Genomic DNA, 20,564 nt, shown 5'->3' on the forward strand with positions numbered 1-20,564 from the left:
GCACTTTTTATTTGCATGCAGTCATTAATCAGCATAATAAGCTTTAATTTTATGAGCACAAAGTGTTGCAATTCGGATACTTATCTGGTGCTCCTATTAGTGCTCTGAGAAGATAATTGTGGTACGTGTTGGGACAAGACCTTCAGAGCAACCTTAGGCAAAAAGCAATGTGCACACACTCCTGTGTTTGGCTTCAGAGCTCCCAAACCATCCATGTGTCCATTTGAAAGCACAGATGTCATTTCCAAATTGCCTGTGTGTATATTGTGCTGATGTCTCTTTTGTTGAGCACTGATTGTCAGCCCTGTTAGTTGCCAAATGCTCCCCAGGCCATCTTTGTGGGCTGCAGAATGAGGACAGCAGGTACCTCGTGTCACAGGGGACAGGCAGAGCCCACCTGGGCTGTCCCTGAGTGTGTAAATCCTACGTGTGTATTTTTAGGATCTGTTCTTCCCATCAGCCTCCTTGCATGGAGGGTCCAGGTTATCCTACACAAAAGGTTGTCCTGGGAGAGTGCTGGAAGTTTTCAACTTCACAAACAAGCCCACTGCTGCCTTAGGGGTTCCTGTTTGCTTTGCTGGGTCTAATTTAAATTTCTTCAGAAACAACAGTGATTTCACTAGAATATTCTGAGCTGAAGCAGGAATGAGGAGTGAGCACCGTCTCTGAGGTGAAAACAGACCCTCTCTTATAAAAATTTCTGGTAAGAATGATGGGAAGAGGTCATTAAACAGAAGAAAAGAAACTCTGGTAGCTGCCTGAGGCAGCAGAATGACATTGAATTAAGGGGAAATGTTTCTATTTTTCAGCACACAGGTACCAAAGGGAGAACACATTTTCCCCAGGTCTGTTTGGAATGCAGCAGCTCCAGCCTGTTGGAGAATCTCCCAGCTCTGCAGCATGGGCTGCTCCCAGGGTTTGTCAGCACTCTGGTGGTTGGAAGTCACTTTGATATGGATCACAGAGACCTGATTAAAAGGAGAACAATAACAGAGTGAGAGTGAAGGAACACGGCTGGGCTGAGCCTGAGCAGAGGCTGTGCACTCACAACATTCCACTGTGCATCACACAGGGGAAAGAGAGGAGAGATGGTCCTAAACCTGATGGTTCATTTTTGGGTAATTCCATAAATTACATCATCCATATAATATATTAGTGAAAAGCATCAGAGAACAAATTCTTTAAAGGCCCTTCTAATGAGCTCAGAAATCAAAAATTCATTCTGTCCACAGAACAGATCTTCTCTGGTTTAGAAGTATTTGCACAGTCAAATATTTAATAATCAAAAAGTGTTTAAAAATCAGCCAGGAGGGAATTCAGTGTGTGCAACTTTACAGGAGGATGAAGTATTCATAGTTCACCTGTATTTTTGAGGCACTTCAGCGTCCTGCTCCGGAGAGACACACAGTGACTGTGACAGAAACCAAACATGCCAAGGGCAGTTCTCAGCTCCAGGAATACACAGGAATATGGCCCAGCCTCATGGCCAGCAGGGTTCCTGTAAACCAAGGTGTTCCACACCAAGGTGGAACTACTAACAAAAATGAAATAGCAGCAGTGCTAAAGACAAAACAGGAGCACCCTACACGCATGTGACTTAAAAATTACCTTAGATCTATAGGCAAAATCTGTGATGTATGATCCTCTTTTACATACAAAGAGTGGTAACAGTACAAAGCTAAAATGAAATGTCAGGGTGAGTGGAAGTTCTCCCCACTTAGTGGTTTGAATCTTTCCTTTCATTGTTCTTATTTTTTAAAGTATTTTCCAAGCTTGCAATAAGACTTGCCTTTATCAGAAGAACTCTTACATACGGACAAATCCCTGCTGTGAATAGTTACATATGGAAAAAGACACAGTAAGTAAAATAGGAAATAATGTGGGTTGTCAGAAGATAAATAAACAGATTAAGATGTTATTTTGGCAAATTTTTTACTCTTTCTTTAATCATTCTGGGGAATTTTGCATTTGCTATCACTAACAAGCTCGCAGATATTCTTTCTTGGCTGTGAAAATCATGTCCAAGGCATATCCCTGGAATCAATGATGGGAATTTGAACATGAGAATCAATTTTACTCACCACAGCAGAGTTTGTGACAAAGGGTCCCACTGAACAAAGCAGCATTACCTAGACCCAGAGCCAAAACAGCACAAAAAAAGAAAAACCATTTTGCCTGTGGCAAACTCCCTCTTTCTGCACCAATAACAGACTGTGCTAAAGGCCAGAAACTGTTTATGCTGCTGAGGTGTCACTACCAGCCTACAGCTGAGAATCAGGAGAAATTATTCCATCACCAAAGTGCTCGGAATCTTTCATCACCCTTCAGCCATTGAGAGATCAAATAGCAAGATAAAATCAGGAGGTTTTGAAAGCAATTGCACAAGCAGCAATAGAGCAATGCTGGCAGAGATGTGGCAGGACAAAGGATGCGGTCAGGAAATGTTAAATAATCCTGAATTTACAATCAACATCCCACCAAGGCAGCCTTTGGAAAGCAAGGACTGTGCTGCATTGTCATCTCCAGGAGGTCTTGGCTGGGAGAAGGAGAGCAGAGCACAAATGGCAGATCCTTGGGCAAGCCCTCTGCTCCTGAGGTTCAGGGAGATTGGTACATTTTATAACTCCCTACAGTCATTAAAGGCTCCATAACCCCACAGAGAGGAGGGCAGGCTATGAAGACATTTCAGAAACAACAAAACTGTCACTGGGAAGCTGTGCACGTTCTCCTGGGCAAACTGGGTCCATCTATAGCAAGACACAAATGCTGGTGTTGTGCTGCTATTTGCACATCTGCTTTCAGACACTTGGCTTTGGTATCCAACCTAGTGAGGATGGAAACTCTTCCATCCAGGATCAGGGATCTGGGGATCAGGGCAACACTGAAGTGTGGGGTCGTTTCTTTTGTGTCTCAACAGTCTGATTTCTACTGATTTGTGTAAAAAGTCTTTCAGCTTTTCTCTCAATATGCTATTTTAATCTCAAGGATCTTTGCTTTAAGAACAGTAGATATAATTACTTTATCACCTACAATATATGACACATTAACAATAGAGTGAACTGCTTTATATTAAATGATAAAAAGTCTTCCCACACACTAGTTTTTAAATCATTGTCTGAAATAAAAGAGCTTCTAATTGGGATACAAATGACTTTATAATACAATTAACACCTCCTTGATCTTCATTCATTTTAGATCAACAGTGCTTTGATGAAAAGAGTTCAGGATTATTTTTCTTTTTGAATTCTAGGACTTGGCTGGTTGTGAGCTGCCCTAGCACTTTCTTTACAAAGGAGGGATCTTGATTTTTAAACAAGAGTCCCTCTGCATTGTTTGAAATAGCCTGTTCCTATTAAATAAGATGTTCTCTAAGTGCTGGCAGGGATACATGAGTACGATCTTCACAGACAAGTCACACAATCCTATTAATAAAACTCTTGCACTACCACGTATGGTGAGAAATGGAACATAAGCTGTGTAGAAAATCTGAAATGCACAAAGTTGAAAAGAACGAAAGAGAACAAACAACAATCTTTAGCAATGGCAGCTACAAAACCTTAGCAGAGGAATTACCTATTCCAGAAACTTCTAAATGAAAAGAATATGTCACTCAAAAAAAGTGAGATGTTCAACCTTAACCAAGCCTCAGAAGCCCAGTTGTGGGCTGGATTGCCTGAGATATCTGCACAAAAATACTGTTCAGCAAATTATTCTTGGCACAAACAAGAAGTTTGGTAAATGCCCTGGGAGAAGGAAACACCCTGATGGTGACACCCAGTGTCAAATGTATAAATACAGAGAGCTGGGGATGAACACTTGCAGTCCTGAAGCTTATCAGGTTCTGCAGCTAAATTTGGGGTTGCGGTTTCACTCTTGCCTGCTGTCACCATGAGCTGTGGCACCAAATCTTCGAGCAGTACCATCAGAATTAGCAGTGGAGGAGGAGGTGGTGGTGGTGGCGGTGGTGGAAGATGCAGTGGTGGAGGTGGTGGAGGGGGTAGGTCTGGTGGATACTCCTCGATGTCCTCAAGAAAATACACCTCTTCTGGAGGCAGCGGGGGCTTCTCTGGGAGAAGCTTTGGTGGAGGAGGCTCCAGGAGCAGCTATGGGGGAGGCTTTAGCAGCGGCAGCTGCGGCAGGATCAGCCGCAGTAGCTATGGGGGCAGAATGAGTGGTGGCAGTTATGGAGGAGGAATGAGCTGTGGAAGCATGGGAGGAGGACTTGGATCAGGAGGGGGTAGTTTTGGGGGAATGGGAGGTGGTTATGGAGGTGGTGGATTCAGTGGCTTTGGGGGTAGTGGTGGCTTTGGTGGTGGTGGCAGCTATGGAGGAGGCAGTTTTGGTGGCATGGGCTTTGGGGAGGATTCTGGCTTGCTCTCCACAAATGAGAAGCTGACCATGCAGAACCTCAATGATCGCCTGGCGTCCTACATGGATAAAGTGCGGCGCTTGGAGGAGGAAAACTCCCAGCTTGAGCAGCTGATCAGGGAGTGGTACAAAAGCCAGGCTCCCTCTCAGAGCAAGGATTACAGCCAATACTACAGGACAATTGAAGAGCTGCAAAACCAGGTATGAGGTACTTTGATTAACGTAGAACAGGTAGTTATTGGAATGGTGCTTTCCTCATGCAGCACAAGGCCCCCGTTTGGGGTGATATTCCCCTTCCTGGGCTTTAGTCAGGAAGCAGAGTGGTGTGGGGACCAGCTGCTGTCGTGTATTTGGTGCAGGGAGCATTGCTGGGTGCAGTGGCAGATCAGCACCAGTGCCCATCACACGGCCTGTGCCATGCTCCCTTCAATGCTGCTCACTCGTTCTTCACTCTTAACAGCAGACTTCATCCTTGTTGTGCTATTATTGCCATATTGATTGGATGTTTTTGTGAATATACAGGATGAGCCAGTATGTGCAGCTAGTCTCACTCCAGCCCTCAGCCATTTAACAGTCATGCATCTCTTGTGTGAACATGGCTGTTCTCAAAAGTAATGGAAATTCTGCTTTCTCGCTGTTTGTTGTTGGTTGGGTTTTTTCTTTATTGAATATGGGGAGTTAATTTAGTTATTCTTTCCAAGAAGGTATTTTTAATGGATATTTAACAGTAAAGGTACTTTCTTTTATCTGGAAGCAATAAACTCATCTCTCTCAATAGCTCCTGCAGCTCTATTGAGGCTTGAAGGCTTGACATTGCCATAAATCCCTTCTGCAAGGTGTTTGTGCACGGGTGTTTCTTGTCTCTGACATCAGACTGAAAAGACAACTGACTGAATAACACCTGCCTCTCCATTTCAGATTGTTGGTGCCAATGTGGACCTTAACAGGATGCTTCTTGACATGGACAACACCAGGATGACTGTGGATGACTTCAGACTGAAGTGAGCCACTCCCTTCCTGGTTCCATCCACTTTGCCTTCCTTTATCCCCTCTAGTTTCTATTGCCAATTAATCTTTGTGGAAGCTGGAGACTTTTGGCTACAATCACAGGATAGAGAATTGTTGGGAAAAGCATTCTGAGAAGGATTGCTTTGGGTTTTCATTATTATTTTTCTCTAGACAAGTTCTTAAAGAGATACATTTGAGGGACTCCATTCTAAGTTTCTCCATCCTTGCATGTAGATTTATCAGCATAATCCTCATGGTATAAATCTCACAGAGAGAAACTGGACTGAAATCAAACACAGCTATTGGAGATAGAAAGAGAATGGGGTCCTTTCTTTGAAGAATTGACTAGAGATGTAAATGGGAACTGTCCATAACTGAGATACCGAACAAAGAGGTCTGGCAGCACTTTTACTCTCTTTCTTGTTTGTCATTCAGGTATGAGACTGAATACACCCTCCACCAGAGTGTGGCAAGTGATATCAATGGATTACGCCCACTTTTGGATCAACTGACTCTGTCCAGATCTGACTTGGAGACACAGTTTGAGTCCCTGAAGGAGGAACTGATCTTCCTGAAGAAGAACCATGAAGAGGTAAGTTTCTTCACACTTCAATAATTAAAGGCAACTCAATGAATTTCCCCTTGCATTTTCCACCACCAGCAACCAGGTTTTGCCCACTGGTTTTGATCACCCAACATGACACAAGCCAGCTTTGATGTTGAGGAGTGTGCAGAGGGCATAGCTGCCCACAGCTGGTGTCATGAGACACCAGGTCAACACGTGAAACCAGGGGGATGAATGGCTTTCAGTACAAACTACAGTTTGCTGCTGAACTCATGGAAGGAAAATTGGATAGACTATATGGAGGAGTCAAAAGAAAGCATTTTTACTTTCTTCAATGAGATTTCCCACTGAGAAGAAAAGATTCCCACTGCATAGAATTCCTTACAACCCTGTGGAGGCAGTGCCAGGGTCACCATGCATGCAGTGCCTGGCTGTGAGCACTGGAACCTTGGGAATATCAGAATTGTTCCATGGCCAGGGCAGGAAAGGCCTTTTTGATGGAATCCTTTTGTGTGAGGATCCATGTCTTTTTCCTTCCCTTTATCTGAACTGATGCCATTCCTCCTTACCTTCACCCTTTGAGAACCTCATGGGGTTTTTGTGATTTTTTTTCAGGAAATGAGAGGACTGCAAGGCCAGTCTGGTGGAGATGTCAATGTGGAGGTCAATGCTACTCCTGGCATTAACTTAATGGAAAAATTGAATGAAATGCGCGTTGAGTACGAGAGGCTCATTGAGAACAACCGGAAGGAGGTGGAGAGCTGGTATGAAACCAAGGTAAAGCACAGGCAGGCTTGGCTAATTAAATCCTTCACAAAGTACTGGACCTGTTTACAGCTGGTGAAAGGCAATTTATTATGTGTTATTTAAGGGACAATAACTTTCAATTACTTTAGGCAGTTTCTTACAACAGGTCAGTACTGGAATATTAGTTATGTGGTAAAACACGTAGAGCCTCTGTGTTCCAGCAGCCAGTGAATTACCAGGGTGTTGGCAGAGTGGCTTGTGGGAAATAAACAGTCTGCATGGAATCTTTATTATTATTAATTGATTTCCTGATGCTTTTATGATAACCCCACAGTGTTTTCTAATGATAAAAAATGCCTCAATTTTGGATGTCAATTTTTCAGATGGAAGAAGTTAATCAACAAGTCCACACCAGTGGCCAGGAGATACAATCAAGCAACCAGCAGATCTCTGAGCTGAGGCGTGAATATCAGAGTCTGGAAATTGAGCTGCAGTCACAGATCAGCATGGTAAGGAAAGGCATTTGCTTTACCTGTGACACAGTCTGTATGTGAGAAGAAGAGCTACAGCCAGAAAGTAATCCATCCAAGGAGAATGGGATATTGGATTTCTTGCCCTCAATGATACCCTTTTTTTCTGAGCATTTGTGAAGATCTCTTTTCCCACAAAAATAAATTAAAACCACCACATTCCCATAACCACTGCATCTTGTTTTCCCTTTGCAGATAGACTCTCTGCAGTCCAACCTGGATGACACAGAACGTCGTTACAACATGCAGCTGCAGCAGATCCAGAGCATGATCGGGCCCGTGGAGGAGGAGCTGGCCAGCATCCGCTGTGAGATGGAGAGCCAGAACGAGGAGTACAAGATGCTGCTGGGCATCAAGACCCGCCTGGAGCAGGAGATCCAGCAGTACCGGGCACTCCTGGAGGAGGGACAGCAGGACCTTGTGTACGTACTGATAGAACACCCAGCTGCTGGTCAGTCACCAGCAGGAAATGTAACAGGGGAGATTTGCAAAAGAGATTTTGTACTGAAATGAAGCTGATGGAGCTGTCTTGGCCAATGGCCTCCCAGGTGTGAGATAGTTCATTCTGTCAGAATGTAACTCAAGTGAAGAAAAAGTAATGCAGAAATTTGTTGAATTTGCAGGCAACCCCAACAAGGGAAGAGATGAGAATCTTGACTCCAGAAGGCTGATTTATTATTTTATGATATATAGTATATTAAAAGAAAATTATATACTAAAACTATGCTAAAAGAATAGAAGAAAGGATTTCATCAGAAGGCTAGCAAGGAAAGGAATGGAATGGAATGACAATAAAATATTTTGACTGACAAGAGAGTCCAAGACAATTGGACTTTGATTGGCCATTAATTAAAAACAACCACATGAGACCAATCAAAGATGCACCTGTTGCATTCCACAGCAGCAGATAATTATTGTTTATGTTTCATTTCTGAGGCCTCTCAGCTTCTCAGGAGAAAAAGATCCTAGCAAAAGGATTTTTCATAAAATACGTCCATGACGTTAATTCTGAAGTACCAGTTTGGGGCTGGACAAGGAAACCCATGTAAGAGAGCCTAGTTCTGTTTGTTAAGCAATTGTAAATATTCTGTAAAACTATAAAGGCAACATGTTGTAAATGTGTACTGCAAGGAATCCCTAGGCAGAATGTAGGAAAAGCAAAAGCTCTTGCATTCAAGTTGAAGTTGACAGAGGGGATAATTTTTGGCACTGCAGTTGTTTTGCTGTGCAGTGCTGGGCTCTAACCAGCAGTATGGCCCAGACAGGTGCTGGCTCCTGGGCAGCAGATGCAGCTCAATGGCTTTTGGATGGCAAAGTGCTGTTGATTAATTAATTTTTTCCCCTCTTTTTCTCTCTTTGCAGAATCCCAGCAGGAGGAATGGGAGGAGGCATGGGAGGAGGCATGGGAGGTGGTAGAATTGGAGGTGGTGGTTATTCTGGAGGAGGAAGAGGAGGAGGTGGTGGCATGAGTGGTGGATATGGAGGTGGCAGCAGCGGAATGGGAGGAGGAATGGGAGGAGGAAGTTGTGGAGGAGGAATTGGAGGAGGAAGTGGTGGAGGAGGAATGGGAGGAGGAAGTGGAGGAATGGGAGGAGGAAGCGGTGGCGGATGCATTGGAGGAGGAGGAGGAGGAAGAACCTCAGGAGGCATCAGCAGCTCCCACTCCTACTCTTCATCTTCCCAGTCCCAGTCCTGCAGGAGTGGCGGCGAAAGCCAAGGTGAGAACTCTGGTGTGGGCATAGTGTTCTCTCAGTCACATCCTGACTAATTTATGCACTAATTTATACCAACATACTCTTCCAGAGGCAAACAGTACTGAGGATAAACTAAAATTTCTGGGAAGTATTAGATTTACTGTTACTAACAATTCTTTCCTCATTGTGTGCAAAGGATCAACGCCACTTCCAGAGCACACAGTCCATTTCTATTCCATTCTGTAGGTGATATCAGCTTGTCTTGTAGTTTAACCTCAGCTGGTTTTTTTTCCATCTGTCTCATTCTTTGCAGACTCTCATAAATCCTGCAGCCTTTGTGCCATGCTGGAGTTTTCCTTTTAGCTTTTGGAATGCTTATGGCCACTCCCACATAATCCTAATGCCTGGGGATGCTGGTGTCTCAGACATTCAGTGCCAGGCCTGATGAAGTTCATGCTTGTTTTGTCTCTAAACAGGATATGGAAGAAAATCTTTTGACTAAGAATTTACATCAAGGATCCTCCAGCACAAGACCTTTCAAAACGAAACTGGCCCAAATCCGCTGCATTCCCCACACTCCCAAGGAAAGATGATGCTCTGAACAGTTCCTGGGAGGTGCAGATGCCACCTCTCCCCCTGCCCTGCATGCTCTGTGCTGCTTCTGCCCACAAAGCTCTGCAGCTTTGGTTATTGGCGCTCAAACTGCTGCTTTACAGATTCAACCTGTTTGGTACTCAGGTTGCTCTGAATCAGGAAAATGTCTCTAATAAAATTTAATTTCTGTCTGATGCAACCAGAATGCTGTATGAGGTTTTTCTTTCCTTCTGTAGGTGTAAACACTTAGAAAACACAAAGTCATGCCAAGACACACCTCCAGGTAGAGAGGCTGATGATACACTCCAGTAGTTGATAACAAAATTTAGAGTTAAAACACAAATTCTGAGCAGTAGGGGCAGATCAGAATCTTCTTGGGCTGTGCGTTTTTTTTAATAATGTGTCAGATATTCTTGGGAGCTGAGTTCTGAGACCCAACAGATGAATATCAACCTTAAAAGGCTGCAGAACCTCAGTGCTCAATGACTCTAATGGTGAGCACATGAGTGTCCACAAAGGAACACTAATGATTACAGAGCTGTGGTTATAAAATGAAACCAATGTTTCAATTCACAAAACCTTGATGGGTACTCCTTGGTTTAACCTGGAAATGCACAGATAAGGGATCTTGTTTTGAAATGATAAGTGAAAGAGAAATATAATTCACAGGAACTTTACAAAGTTCATTTCCACAAAATGTTGATATTGACAGCAATTACCTTTAACCTCTGATAAATTTAGTACATGTAAAAGAGCCTGGAATGTTCACTTCTGTAATAGCTACCAGTGTATCCCAGCAGCTGAGGGGCCAAAATTCCAGTGAGGCTGCCCGAGGGGAGGGTGCATCTCACCTGCACACAGCCTTGCAGGCAGAGCTGCAGGTGCAGGGCTGCACACAAGGGAGAGGCCTCTGGGGCTGAGTTGAGAGTGAAACAAAATGTGAGTTCCACACAAGGGGAGCAGCACTGCTGAGTAACACAACAGATGCACATAAGTATGGATTGAGAGAACAGATACAGAATTGATTTCCAGAAATACACGTCACACTGCCATCTCAGCACTTGGAAAGCATTCAGGGAAACAGAAACTCCTGACTTACACCAAGCCAAAGTGTGCTGGCATTGTGCTGGCAGGAACGAGCCTTTGCAGGCTTGTTAAACAGAGTTTGTGCTGCATAAATGCTGCCAAGGACATGCAACAGGAACAATGAGATTCTAGTAATGCTCATTTCTCTTTCTTTGGTTTAGAAACTTGGACTACACACACCAGCCATAAAGAGCCATGGTGTTCATGATAGATGGGCTGAGGATTAAGAATTGTGTGTATTCCAGAGCCCTCTAAGGGAGGGAATTGCATTGTCACCTCCTACAGGTGCAGGGAGAGGGACAGGGACCTCCACTATGGCAGTCCATGCTTTAAACTAACCTTGGAAGAGTATTTATTTCCCTGATTCCTCATTACTTTGCTGCCCCACAAGCACCAAGTGCTACACACCATACAGTGAAGCCCAGAAGGGGTTAAAACAGAATGCAGACAGCAGCTACTGAGAGACCCAGGTGGAGGGAAAGATTTCCAAGATCATTTTACATCCATAAGGCACAGCTTTGGGTTCGTGTGGCAAGGTCTGGGTAGCAGGGGATACAGGGGGATTTCTGAGAAGAAATCCGGTGAGAAGCTGCCAGAAGCTCCCCCCGTGCTCAGTGGAGGCAGTGCCAGCCCAGGACAGCCCCAGTGCCAGCCCAGGATGGCCCTGCTGCCCCTCAGCGATGGTGGCAGCAGCTCGGGGTAACAGAGCTACCAAGGGTGAACAAACCTGCACAGCTGCAGCCAGAGAGAGGAATGGGCTTATTTCTTCTTCTGTAATATGGAACCTCTTCCTGAAACACCTCTGGGTTGAATCCATCCTCCCTCTCTGTGGATAAGCTGATTTTGATGTGGCAATTCACAGCAGGTCCCACCAGCTCCTTGTGCTTCCTCTGCACAGCCCAGTGACTCTTCTGTAGAACTGCAATGCTGATATTTAATGCACAGCTGGAAATCTGAAAATTTGTTCCTCTTCAAGGCTTTTTTCAGTTTCACAGGAGTCTGATTAGTAAAGATGGAAAAAGCAGCTCACTGCCATTCCCTATTGCATGGGCAGTGGAAAAAAGTACACAAGTATTTCTGACTCTCTGTTGGGTGGCGCAAGGTATTCTGTCGTGGTTGCAAAACACCCTTCACTGTAATGAGCTCAGGTAATGATGATATTTTTTCAGATCTAATCTTTGGCTGTTTTAATCAAACTTATTTTTTCATTGTATTATATAATTCAAGGATGTATTCTGAGAATTTACTATTTAAGATGCAGTGATGAAAATATGCGAAATAAAATATTTCTCCTCTCAATTTCCTCTGAGTCCATTTAAAACCGTTACAATAAAATTAGGAGCTCTTTGATAGGAAAAGATTTAATATCTTTTCCCTTGCTCAATGTAACTTTCATGGCTGTTACACAGAGTTTTCTTCAAAAAGAAAAAAGACTGTGATCCACATGCTGCAATGTTCAGAGAAAGCTGAATGCCAGCAGGACCTTATTCAACACAGAGTGAAAAATTTGGAGTCAAGTCTTCTTCTGTAACAGACATGGGAATGCAGTCTTCAAAATGTTAATTTTGGTGCATTAGATTCCTATAAAGCTGATGAAATTTGAAATAAATCAATGAATGAAGAGTCCCTTGGAGGCTGCTGGTGTTATGAATCATGTCTGTGATCTCAGGTGGAAGACTAAAGCTGAGCTACTGAGCTTCAAAGCATAAAAAGTAATGGACACAGACAATGAAGCAGAAGCTTCAATAGCTGCCGTTACCAGCGCGATATTGCCAGATTAACAGAAACTGAGACATACGACATTGTTCAACAAAGTATCCAACAAGGAGCCACCCACAATAAATTATAGTGCAGCTAGATGTGAATCAACTAAGACATATTTGCGCTGAATGGTAATGTCTTTTACTTACCTCAGACAAAATTCCTCTTAGCACATCATTTTTGGCATGAGCTCTATGGCTGGCAAACCCCATGGGAAGCTGGACTGCCTGGCAGGTGACACCCACCTGGGCAGGTATAAATAGCCACCAGCAAGGACAGCCCGCTGCACTTGGATTTCCTAAATCTCGCTGTGCACAGCTTCGCACCTGGGGCTGAACATCTGATCCTTTCACCATGAGCTGCAGCATCAAGAGAACGTCCAGCACCTCGTACCGGAGCGGAGGAGGAGGTGGCGGTGCCTGCGGGGGCAGCAGCGGCCGCAGCTCCTCCGTGTCCTGCCGGCGCTACGCCTCCTCCGTCATCGGCGGGGGCAGCTACGGCGGCGGCCTCAGCATGGGCACCATGGGCAGCATGGGCAGCATGGGCGGCGGCTTTGGCGGGGGCTTTGCGGGCAGCTGCGGCCCCGGCGGGGACCTGCTGCTCAGCGGCAATGAGAAGGTCACCATGCAGAACCTCAACGACCGCCTGGCCTCTTACCTGGACAAGGTGCGGATGCTGGAGGAAGAGAACGCTCAGCTGGAGCACCACATCCGCGAGTGGTACAGGAAACAAGCTCCCAGCGTTTCCAAGGACTACAGCTCCTACTACCAGACCATCGAACAACTCCAAAGTCAGGTAAGATCATCCTGCCTCCATCTCCCACATGCTCCTCTCTCCTCTAAGGCCTTCCTCCTTCCTCTTTGCTTCTTCCTCCTCCCTCCATCCCCAGCTCTGGGCTCTACCACCTGTGGGATTGTCATGCCAGTGGTACCTCAAGAACAAACCTGCTGAGCTGCACCTCCCATCCATCCCCTGGCTGAGCAAACCCTCAGCGCAGCCCACAGGCAGCAGGGCACAGCCCCAGGCAGCAGCAGCTCCCCCAGCCACAGACACGCTGGCTCACGCCATGAACATCCCACGTTGTGCAGCTGCCTCCAAACCAGCCACGTGTGGTTTGCAGCGCTTCCCTCTGCTCCCAGCCACATCAGCTGCATGGAGTGCAAAGCCAAAGTAGGATCTGAGCTCTCTTTGTCCCTTCACACTCCTGCAGACAGGACTGAGGTCTTCCATTACAATCAGCTCACACAGTACCAAAAAAACAGATTAAACAGATACTGTGAAAAAGCACTTTGTAAAGAAAGGGCTGCAAACACTCTTTGGGACTCATAAGGGCTGAGTCTAACTTGAGAAAAAGAAGAGCAAGGATTTGGCAGGATGGTCTGTGATAGCAGAAGCTTCCCTGAAAAGTAAAGTTGGATTGTTACCCTTCCATATGGCCCCTGCACTACTGCAAGAAATACTTTTAAGACCCTCAATAACACCCTACCAAAGCTTAGAGCCTTCTTTCTTCTTGTCCTGGAAATAGAGAACACAGAAAGACTTCTCTCCACCTTCCCCTTTTGCAGATTATTTCTGCCACTGTGGACAATAACAGAATGCTTCTGGACATTGATAACAGCAAGATGACTGCCGATGACTTCAGAATGAAGTGAGTAGCTCCCTGTGAACCTTGCATGTCTGTCAAATCCCTCTCATCATCATCTAGGAACAAGGGAGGACTGCCCCGGGTGCTATTTCTGAATCATCCTGTTTTACTGGAATACTGATCTTAGAAAGATGTGTGCTATTGACTGTCAGTATTTCATTTCCCCATTTCTCTGTCTCTGTGTGTGACACAGGTATGAGAATGAGCTGGTCATCCGTCAGACCGTGGAGGCTGACATCAATGGCCTGAGAAATCTCATGGATGACCTGACTCTGGTTAGATCTTCACTGGAATCTGAGCTGGAGTCTTTGAAGGATGAGCTGATTGCTCTCAAGAGAAACCATGAGGAGGTACGATCCAATGATAAATAGCAAAGCCAAAGACACAACCCATTGATTTTTCATGGCTCCCATCATCACATATCAAGTCCATTTCCCCTTATGCCATGGGATTGTCATTCCTTTGTCCCTTTGTAGTGCTTTGTCCACAGTCCCCAGCACAACAATTGACCTGTGTGTGTGCTCTTGTCTCTCTCTCTGCACTCCCTGCAGGAAATGAGGCAGCTCCAGTCCCAGACTGGTGGCGATGTCAGCGTAGAGGTCAATGCTGCCCCTGGACAAGACTTGACAAAGATCCTGAATGACCTGAGAGATGAATATGAGCAGATCATTGAGAAGAACCGCAGGGAGGTGGAGCAGTGGTATGAAGTCAAGGTATGTAGGAATGCCCAGAGTGGAGTCTCCTTTGGTGGCACAGCCCAGACACCCTGGTACCAGGACTGGCTGAAACAGAGAGGCTCCTTGCAGATGGGAGCTCTCATTCAGCAAATCTGCTCCCTTGGGGCTCAGCAAGTGTCTCTGGGCTTTGTCTCTGCAGATCCAAGAAGTCAACCAGCAGGTCACTTCCAGCAGCCAGGACATCCAGACCAGCAGCCACCAGCTGAGCGAGCTGAGGCGCGAGATGCAGAACCTGGAGATCGAACTGCAGGCACAGCTCAGCACGGTATGGGGGCAGCATCTGCGGGCCCTTCCCTCCCTGGCATGGGCAGGCAGCTGTAGAACTCTGCTCCTCATGTCCTGTGTTTGCCTTTCCAGAAAAGCTCTCTGGAAAACTCCCTGGCAGAAACCGAGTCTCGCTACGGATTCTTGATGCAACAAATCCAGGTGCAGGTCAACTCCGTGGAGGAGGAGCTGGCCAGCATCCGCTGTGAGATGGAGGGGCAGAGCCAGGAGTACAAGATGCTCCTGGGGATAAAAACCCGTCTGGAGCAGGAGATCCAGCAGTACCGGGCACTGCTGAATGAGGGGCAGCAGGATCTTGTGTATGTATTTCATATTATGACAAGGGAGTCAAAAGAAACCCTCATGTACTTATTTGCCAATAGAGCCCTATTTGTCCCTGAAGCTATATCAAGATATCTTTCAACTGAATATCCAATGTTAGTAGGTTTTGATGAATTCTCTGTTGGCTTTTTTTTTTAACAGTGCCTCCCAAGGAGCTTTCCAAGGAGGTGGAAAATCCTCCCAGTCATATTCTGCTTCCTTCTCTCATTCCCAGTGTGGAGAAATTTCAGGTAAGTCAATACTTTGTAAGCGTGTCATTACTAGTGGGTTCCATCTGCCCCAATAGCTACAATGTATTTGGTCAGAAAAAGGTTTGTTGTTTGGGCTGGGAAAGATTCCGAGGTCCATTAGCCTGGGAGTGAGAAACCTCATTACTCTGTGGCAGCAGAATCAGGGGTTAAAATACAGCAAGTGCTGCTCTTCCCTCTGCCTAAATATAAAATATAGTTTATAAGCTTTATTGGATGGGAAACACTTTTTTCGCTTACTGGAATAATAAAAAATACAGTTCTGAGAAAGCGCCCAGAGTGCTGCTGGGCACAGAGCCTCTGCTCCTGTGCGGCTAACACTGTCAGGTGTAAGAATTCCACCCAGCAGGAATGCTCAGACTTCCCCTGAAGGCAGTGATTTGCTCTGTGCTCACACAGGGCAGTCAAGAGTGTGCTAGAGCAGCAGGAGAGACCCTGGCACTGCCCAGCTGCGACGAGAGACGCCCACGAGTTTCTGCAGCACGGCCGAGAGAAGGGTTTGGAAGAGCCTGGTCACCTGGCCCAGCACCCCCTCCTCCTGCCTGCAATGCTTGGCTTACTCAACTTGTCTTTGGCAACTCATTCTTTGTCAAAGAGCTTACACTCTGCTGGTAACTCTGCTTTAATAAATCTTTATGTCTGCAATTCAAATCACAACATGTCTGAGAAAATAAATGTAAGCAACCTCGTGCGGGTACTTATCCAGATCATCCAGTAAATACAGGCTGGGGAGTTGTACTGGGTACATGATCTCTCAGCAGTCCATTCTGCACTAGGAAAATGGACACAGTGCTGGGATAGAACCACTGAGTGAAAGGAAATATCAGGAATTGTGACCATGGCTGTGTGAGGTGGGACAACAGCCAGCCTCTGCTGGGGGAACTGCTGGGTGAGGCTGGCAGAACTCTCTCTTCACAAGCAAGAGATATAAGGTTGCAAATAGAAATCTTGTGCCAGTTCTTGACACAATTTTTCTCCTTCCGGAGATGTAAAAAACAATTTACCATTTTGTTTCTTAATGTCTACTAAGGGGTTGCTTTCTGGCCCCTTGCCTTGCCACTTGTACTAAAGAGAATGAATTATGCGAGTGAAAGGAGAAAGAAAATACAAATGATGGGTAACGATCAGGAGATGAACTGTTAATTTACTAAATTGTGCCAATGGTACTACTGTGAGTTATCTGAGTCCAATAATCTCATCACAGCCAGAGTAGTGTGGGAAGGAAGGTGTGAGTCAGGAGAGGTTCTTCCAGTATGAAGGGGCTTCCTCACAAGTATTTCTACACCTTCTGTTGCACAGAGAATGACGTCTTGCTGACTTCTGTTGGGAGAAACAGACAGCAAGACAATGGATCTGTTCCCTTCAGCGTCATGCACCAAAAGCATTCCAGTGTTTTACGATAGAAATTTCAATTGAAATACTGATATAATACCAAGAACCCAATTTCTGTTAGTACACACAACTGGTTGATAGTCTGCCTTAAGAGAAATGAGAGACACATTCCTTTCACTGAAGGTATCTTCTATATTTTACTGCTTAAGAACATAAGATATGCAACAAAATTAGAGATGAGACAGCAATATTAAATTAGGGCAGCCCCTTTAGATGTATTTTGCTTGCTGAAGATCACAATGAAGCCCTTTTCAGACTCTGACTGTTGTGCACCAGATACACGAAATCAGCCATGTATCACTTACTGATAAATGTTTGTCATTTTTGTCCCTTCCCACTGATTAAACCTGTTTTCTAGTATTTCCCATTTCATTTCACACTGAAAGATTGATCTGTTAGGGTAATGCAATTAAACATTTTCTCTTCACAACCAACTTAGAAGAGTTGGATTTTGCTTAGGTCTTCTGTCAGTAACCACATGCCTTGGCTCTGCCAGCACAGCACCCTGACTGCAGCCTGCAGTGAGTGTCCACAAAGAATACATTTTCTACTTCTGTTGAAAAACTGACTTTTATCAGTCCAGCATCAGGAATTTGTGTGAATAAAAGCCTGTCTACAATGAATAAAAAGCTCATTTCAGGTTTTAACTGTATAGAAAGTGATGTAAGGCAAATGCAAACATGACTTTTGTCTCTAGAGGCTGCCAGAGCTCACTCAGGTCTCAGCTGTGTTTACTGCAGCCAAAGCAGCTGCAGGAGACGTCTTTTAAAGCCAGAATATGGAACCTTAAACTACAGAAAATGTCTATAACTGAGGAATGTAGAATTCAATTAGTTGCCATCATTGATTACAGGAGCGCATGGAAGCAGGTAGAGAGAAAGGGAACAGGAAAGGATCCTTCTGCTGGAAGAGCTTAATTTCCCTTGGGAAGCATCTCTAAATTTGTCCTTTTTCAGTGGGAGGAAGGACTATGAGTAATGATTTAGCTCAGCTGTAGAATTAAAATAGCTCACAGTTAATAGGATTTTCTGTAGGATTTTCTATACATACACAAGTTTATGAGCCCACCCCACGGAGTGACATAAGAGGAAAACAAGCCCAGAATGAGGGGTTGTGAAAATCCTACAGCTCTGAATGAACTGAGCAAATGCTCAGGTTGAGTGATGCTGCGGGACAATGGATGAGGAATGCATAAATGGGGTTCCTGATGAAACTCTTGGGAGTAGCACTCTTCTTACCAAGACCACATTTGACTCATTTACTGTAAAACAATTAATTACCAGTAATTGTATCTAGGATTGTCCTCTCCCTCTGGTGTCACTGAAGACATACATCCAGTAATGGCATCACAGCCTCTGTGGAAACCACAGGCTGCTTTGGGTTCTTCTGCCAATTTGGGGCATCCAACTTCACCAGTGAGTAAACATCACTGGGAAAGGATTCACAAGATTCCTACTTCAAACAAACTTCTGACTTGCAGAGGTCCATGGGGCACACTACGAACAAAAGGTCTGCCAGGGGAAAATGTGATTTCAAAGCTCTTACAGTGCCTGTGAATGGCTGAGGAGCCTCAACATCTACAGCAGAACATGTCTGACCTGCTTGTCCACCGTGAAAGGTAATGGCTCCTGAACAGTCTTGGCTCTTTTGGCTCCTGAACAGCCTTGGCCCTTCTGGCTTGTGAACTAAATCAGCAGGTCCAAACTCACAACAGCCAACTCAGGCCAAGAGCCACAGGACAGTGGCCAGAAATGCACATGGAGACACGGAAATACCCCCAAGTTACAGAACAGTCCAGGGATGAAATGTTTGAGATGCAGTTATAGCAGTAAGGATGGTTAGAGCACCTATTCAAAAAAGAGGAGAGGAACAGAGAGACAGAGAAAAGGCACCTGGTGACAGTATGAAATTACAGCATTGGGAAATGTCAGAAATTGTTGGGCCGGGTTTTGTGATGCAACGACACTGAGGAGGAGATATAAAATCAACACCTCTGGCACTAACACCAATCAGCAATAAACTTCTCATACGGGAGAATAAAAGTGCATTTCAACAATCTAATGAGGAAAATATGACTAAGGAATCACACCCTGTGAGAAAATAATTTTTATTTTTTAATAAAGATGACTCAGTCTCAATAACATATGCAAAGCAGCTGGTTCTGACGTGTGGATAATTAGAGAGCTACCAATAAAACAACAATCATAATTATGTAGATCAAAGGCTCTGTGATATGGGGGTGGTGGTGTGTCAAGAAAGAGGGTGAATGGTTTTCCATGATCCTTCAGTCAGCTATAACACACATTAGTAACTTTATGGATCTAATAATCACTGTGGCTAAGAAAAAAAATCCTGCTTGAGCCACAACTGCAGGGTGTGTGTAAGTAACAGCATAAATGGAGAAACCAACAACAAAAAATTGAGTAAATTATAACTTCCAAGTAGAGATGGATTTCCATCAAAGTTCAACCCTCACATAATGAGACCCCTTGTCCTTCAGGCTTAAATTCACATTTTCCAAAAGTTATTTAAAGGCAAAATTTCCTTTCCAAAGAAGGGCTTATCACAATCTGCCCCCTTACCAAAAGGCTGCAGTGGTACAGCACTAAGGGAGTGAAGGTAAGGGGGGATTTAGAGGGTCATCACAGCTACCTCTGTTACACAAGGATAAAATCCCCAACATCAATTGACTGAGATCAGATTTGAAACTCTCTCTTCCATCCACAACTCCTGCAATGGAAACTCCTCAAGACCCTTCTGCTTCCCATAGTTAAAAATTTCCCCTTGGTTCCCAGCCCAAACACACTCAAATCCAGACTGTGCCCTTTCCTACATGGACAATAGGATTGTTCTGTATTTCAAAGAGCCCTGGTTCCTCCTTCCTCAAGAACCAGCTGATAACAATCTCAGCCTCTATCTGGCCAAGCCAAGTCCTCTTTCCTCTCCCAGGATACAGCCAATGCAGCCATATAGATTTCATGTACATTTTTCAGTTTAAGATAACCCCTGAGTGATTGGAAATATGCACAAAAATGTTTAAAAACTCACAGCTTTAAAATGGCATTACTGCATGCATACCAGAGCATGAGACAGGAGGATTTCCTGTAAGTGATACCACCAGAGTTTGGTGAGAACAGAAATAACACAGCTGCTGTTAAGTTCATTCTACTGTGATTTACCACTAAGTATTCTGAGAGACAGTGCCCACAGTGAGCTTTCTTTTCTGGGGAAAAGAAATTCTAAACCTGAACTCTAGATTCTGACTTAAAAAAGAAATTCTGAAGAGATTCTATTTCCAGAAGTGGCAGTTCCAAGACGAATTTCAAGCAGCCTCACACAAAGGGTGTTTGAGTTCATACTTCTCCAAATCTGAAATTAAAGCAGAGAGATTAGGTGGTTCTTTCACCACCTGTTTTGAGGACAAAAGAAAATTACTCCAAAGAACAAAGAACAACTATTAAAATGAGTCTCACTCACTAAGTAGCCAGCAACGAGCTATCTCCAACAAAATCTAACTCACAGCCACCCACCCGAAATTGCAGTGCAGGCTTGGGGTGAATCAGCATGCAAACCCAGTACCTGG

The 20,564-nt window shown here is 44.7% G+C and overlaps 2 protein-coding genes across 2 annotated transcripts; both read left to right on the top strand.

The window, feature by feature from the left end:
• The first annotated feature begins 3,888 nt into the window (after positions 1–3,888).
• LOC135458668 (keratin, type I cytoskeletal 17-like) lies at positions 3,889–9,620 on the top strand. Its single transcript, XM_064733935.1, has 8 exons — positions 3,889–4,569; positions 5,287–5,369; positions 5,812–5,968; positions 6,557–6,718; positions 7,072–7,197; positions 7,414–7,640; positions 8,581–8,936; positions 9,389–9,620. The coding sequence occupies exons 1-8, from the start codon at positions 3,889–3,891 to the stop codon at positions 9,412–9,414; spliced, it is 1,818 nt and encodes a 605-aa protein (XP_064590005.1). The 3' UTR covers positions 9,415–9,620.
• A 2,806-nt stretch (positions 9,621–12,426) lies between these two features.
• Positions 12,427–16,227, top strand: LOC135458669 (keratin, type I cytoskeletal 15-like). Its single transcript, XM_064733936.1, has 8 exons — positions 12,427–13,148; positions 13,919–14,001; positions 14,192–14,348; positions 14,550–14,711; positions 14,875–15,000; positions 15,093–15,319; positions 15,483–15,571; positions 15,989–16,227. The coding sequence occupies exons 1-8, from the start codon at positions 12,708–12,710 to the stop codon at positions 16,006–16,008; spliced, it is 1,305 nt and encodes a 434-aa protein (XP_064590006.1). The 5' UTR covers positions 12,427–12,707; the 3' UTR covers positions 16,009–16,227.
• Positions 16,228–20,564: the final 4,337 nt, after the last annotated feature.

Source organism: Zonotrichia leucophrys, chromosome 27 (assembly GCF_028769735.1).
Source record: "Zonotrichia leucophrys gambelii isolate GWCS_2022_RI chromosome 27, RI_Zleu_2.0, whole genome shotgun sequence".
In the NCBI taxonomy this organism is placed as follows: Eukaryota; Metazoa; Chordata; class Aves; order Passeriformes; family Passerellidae; genus Zonotrichia; species Zonotrichia leucophrys.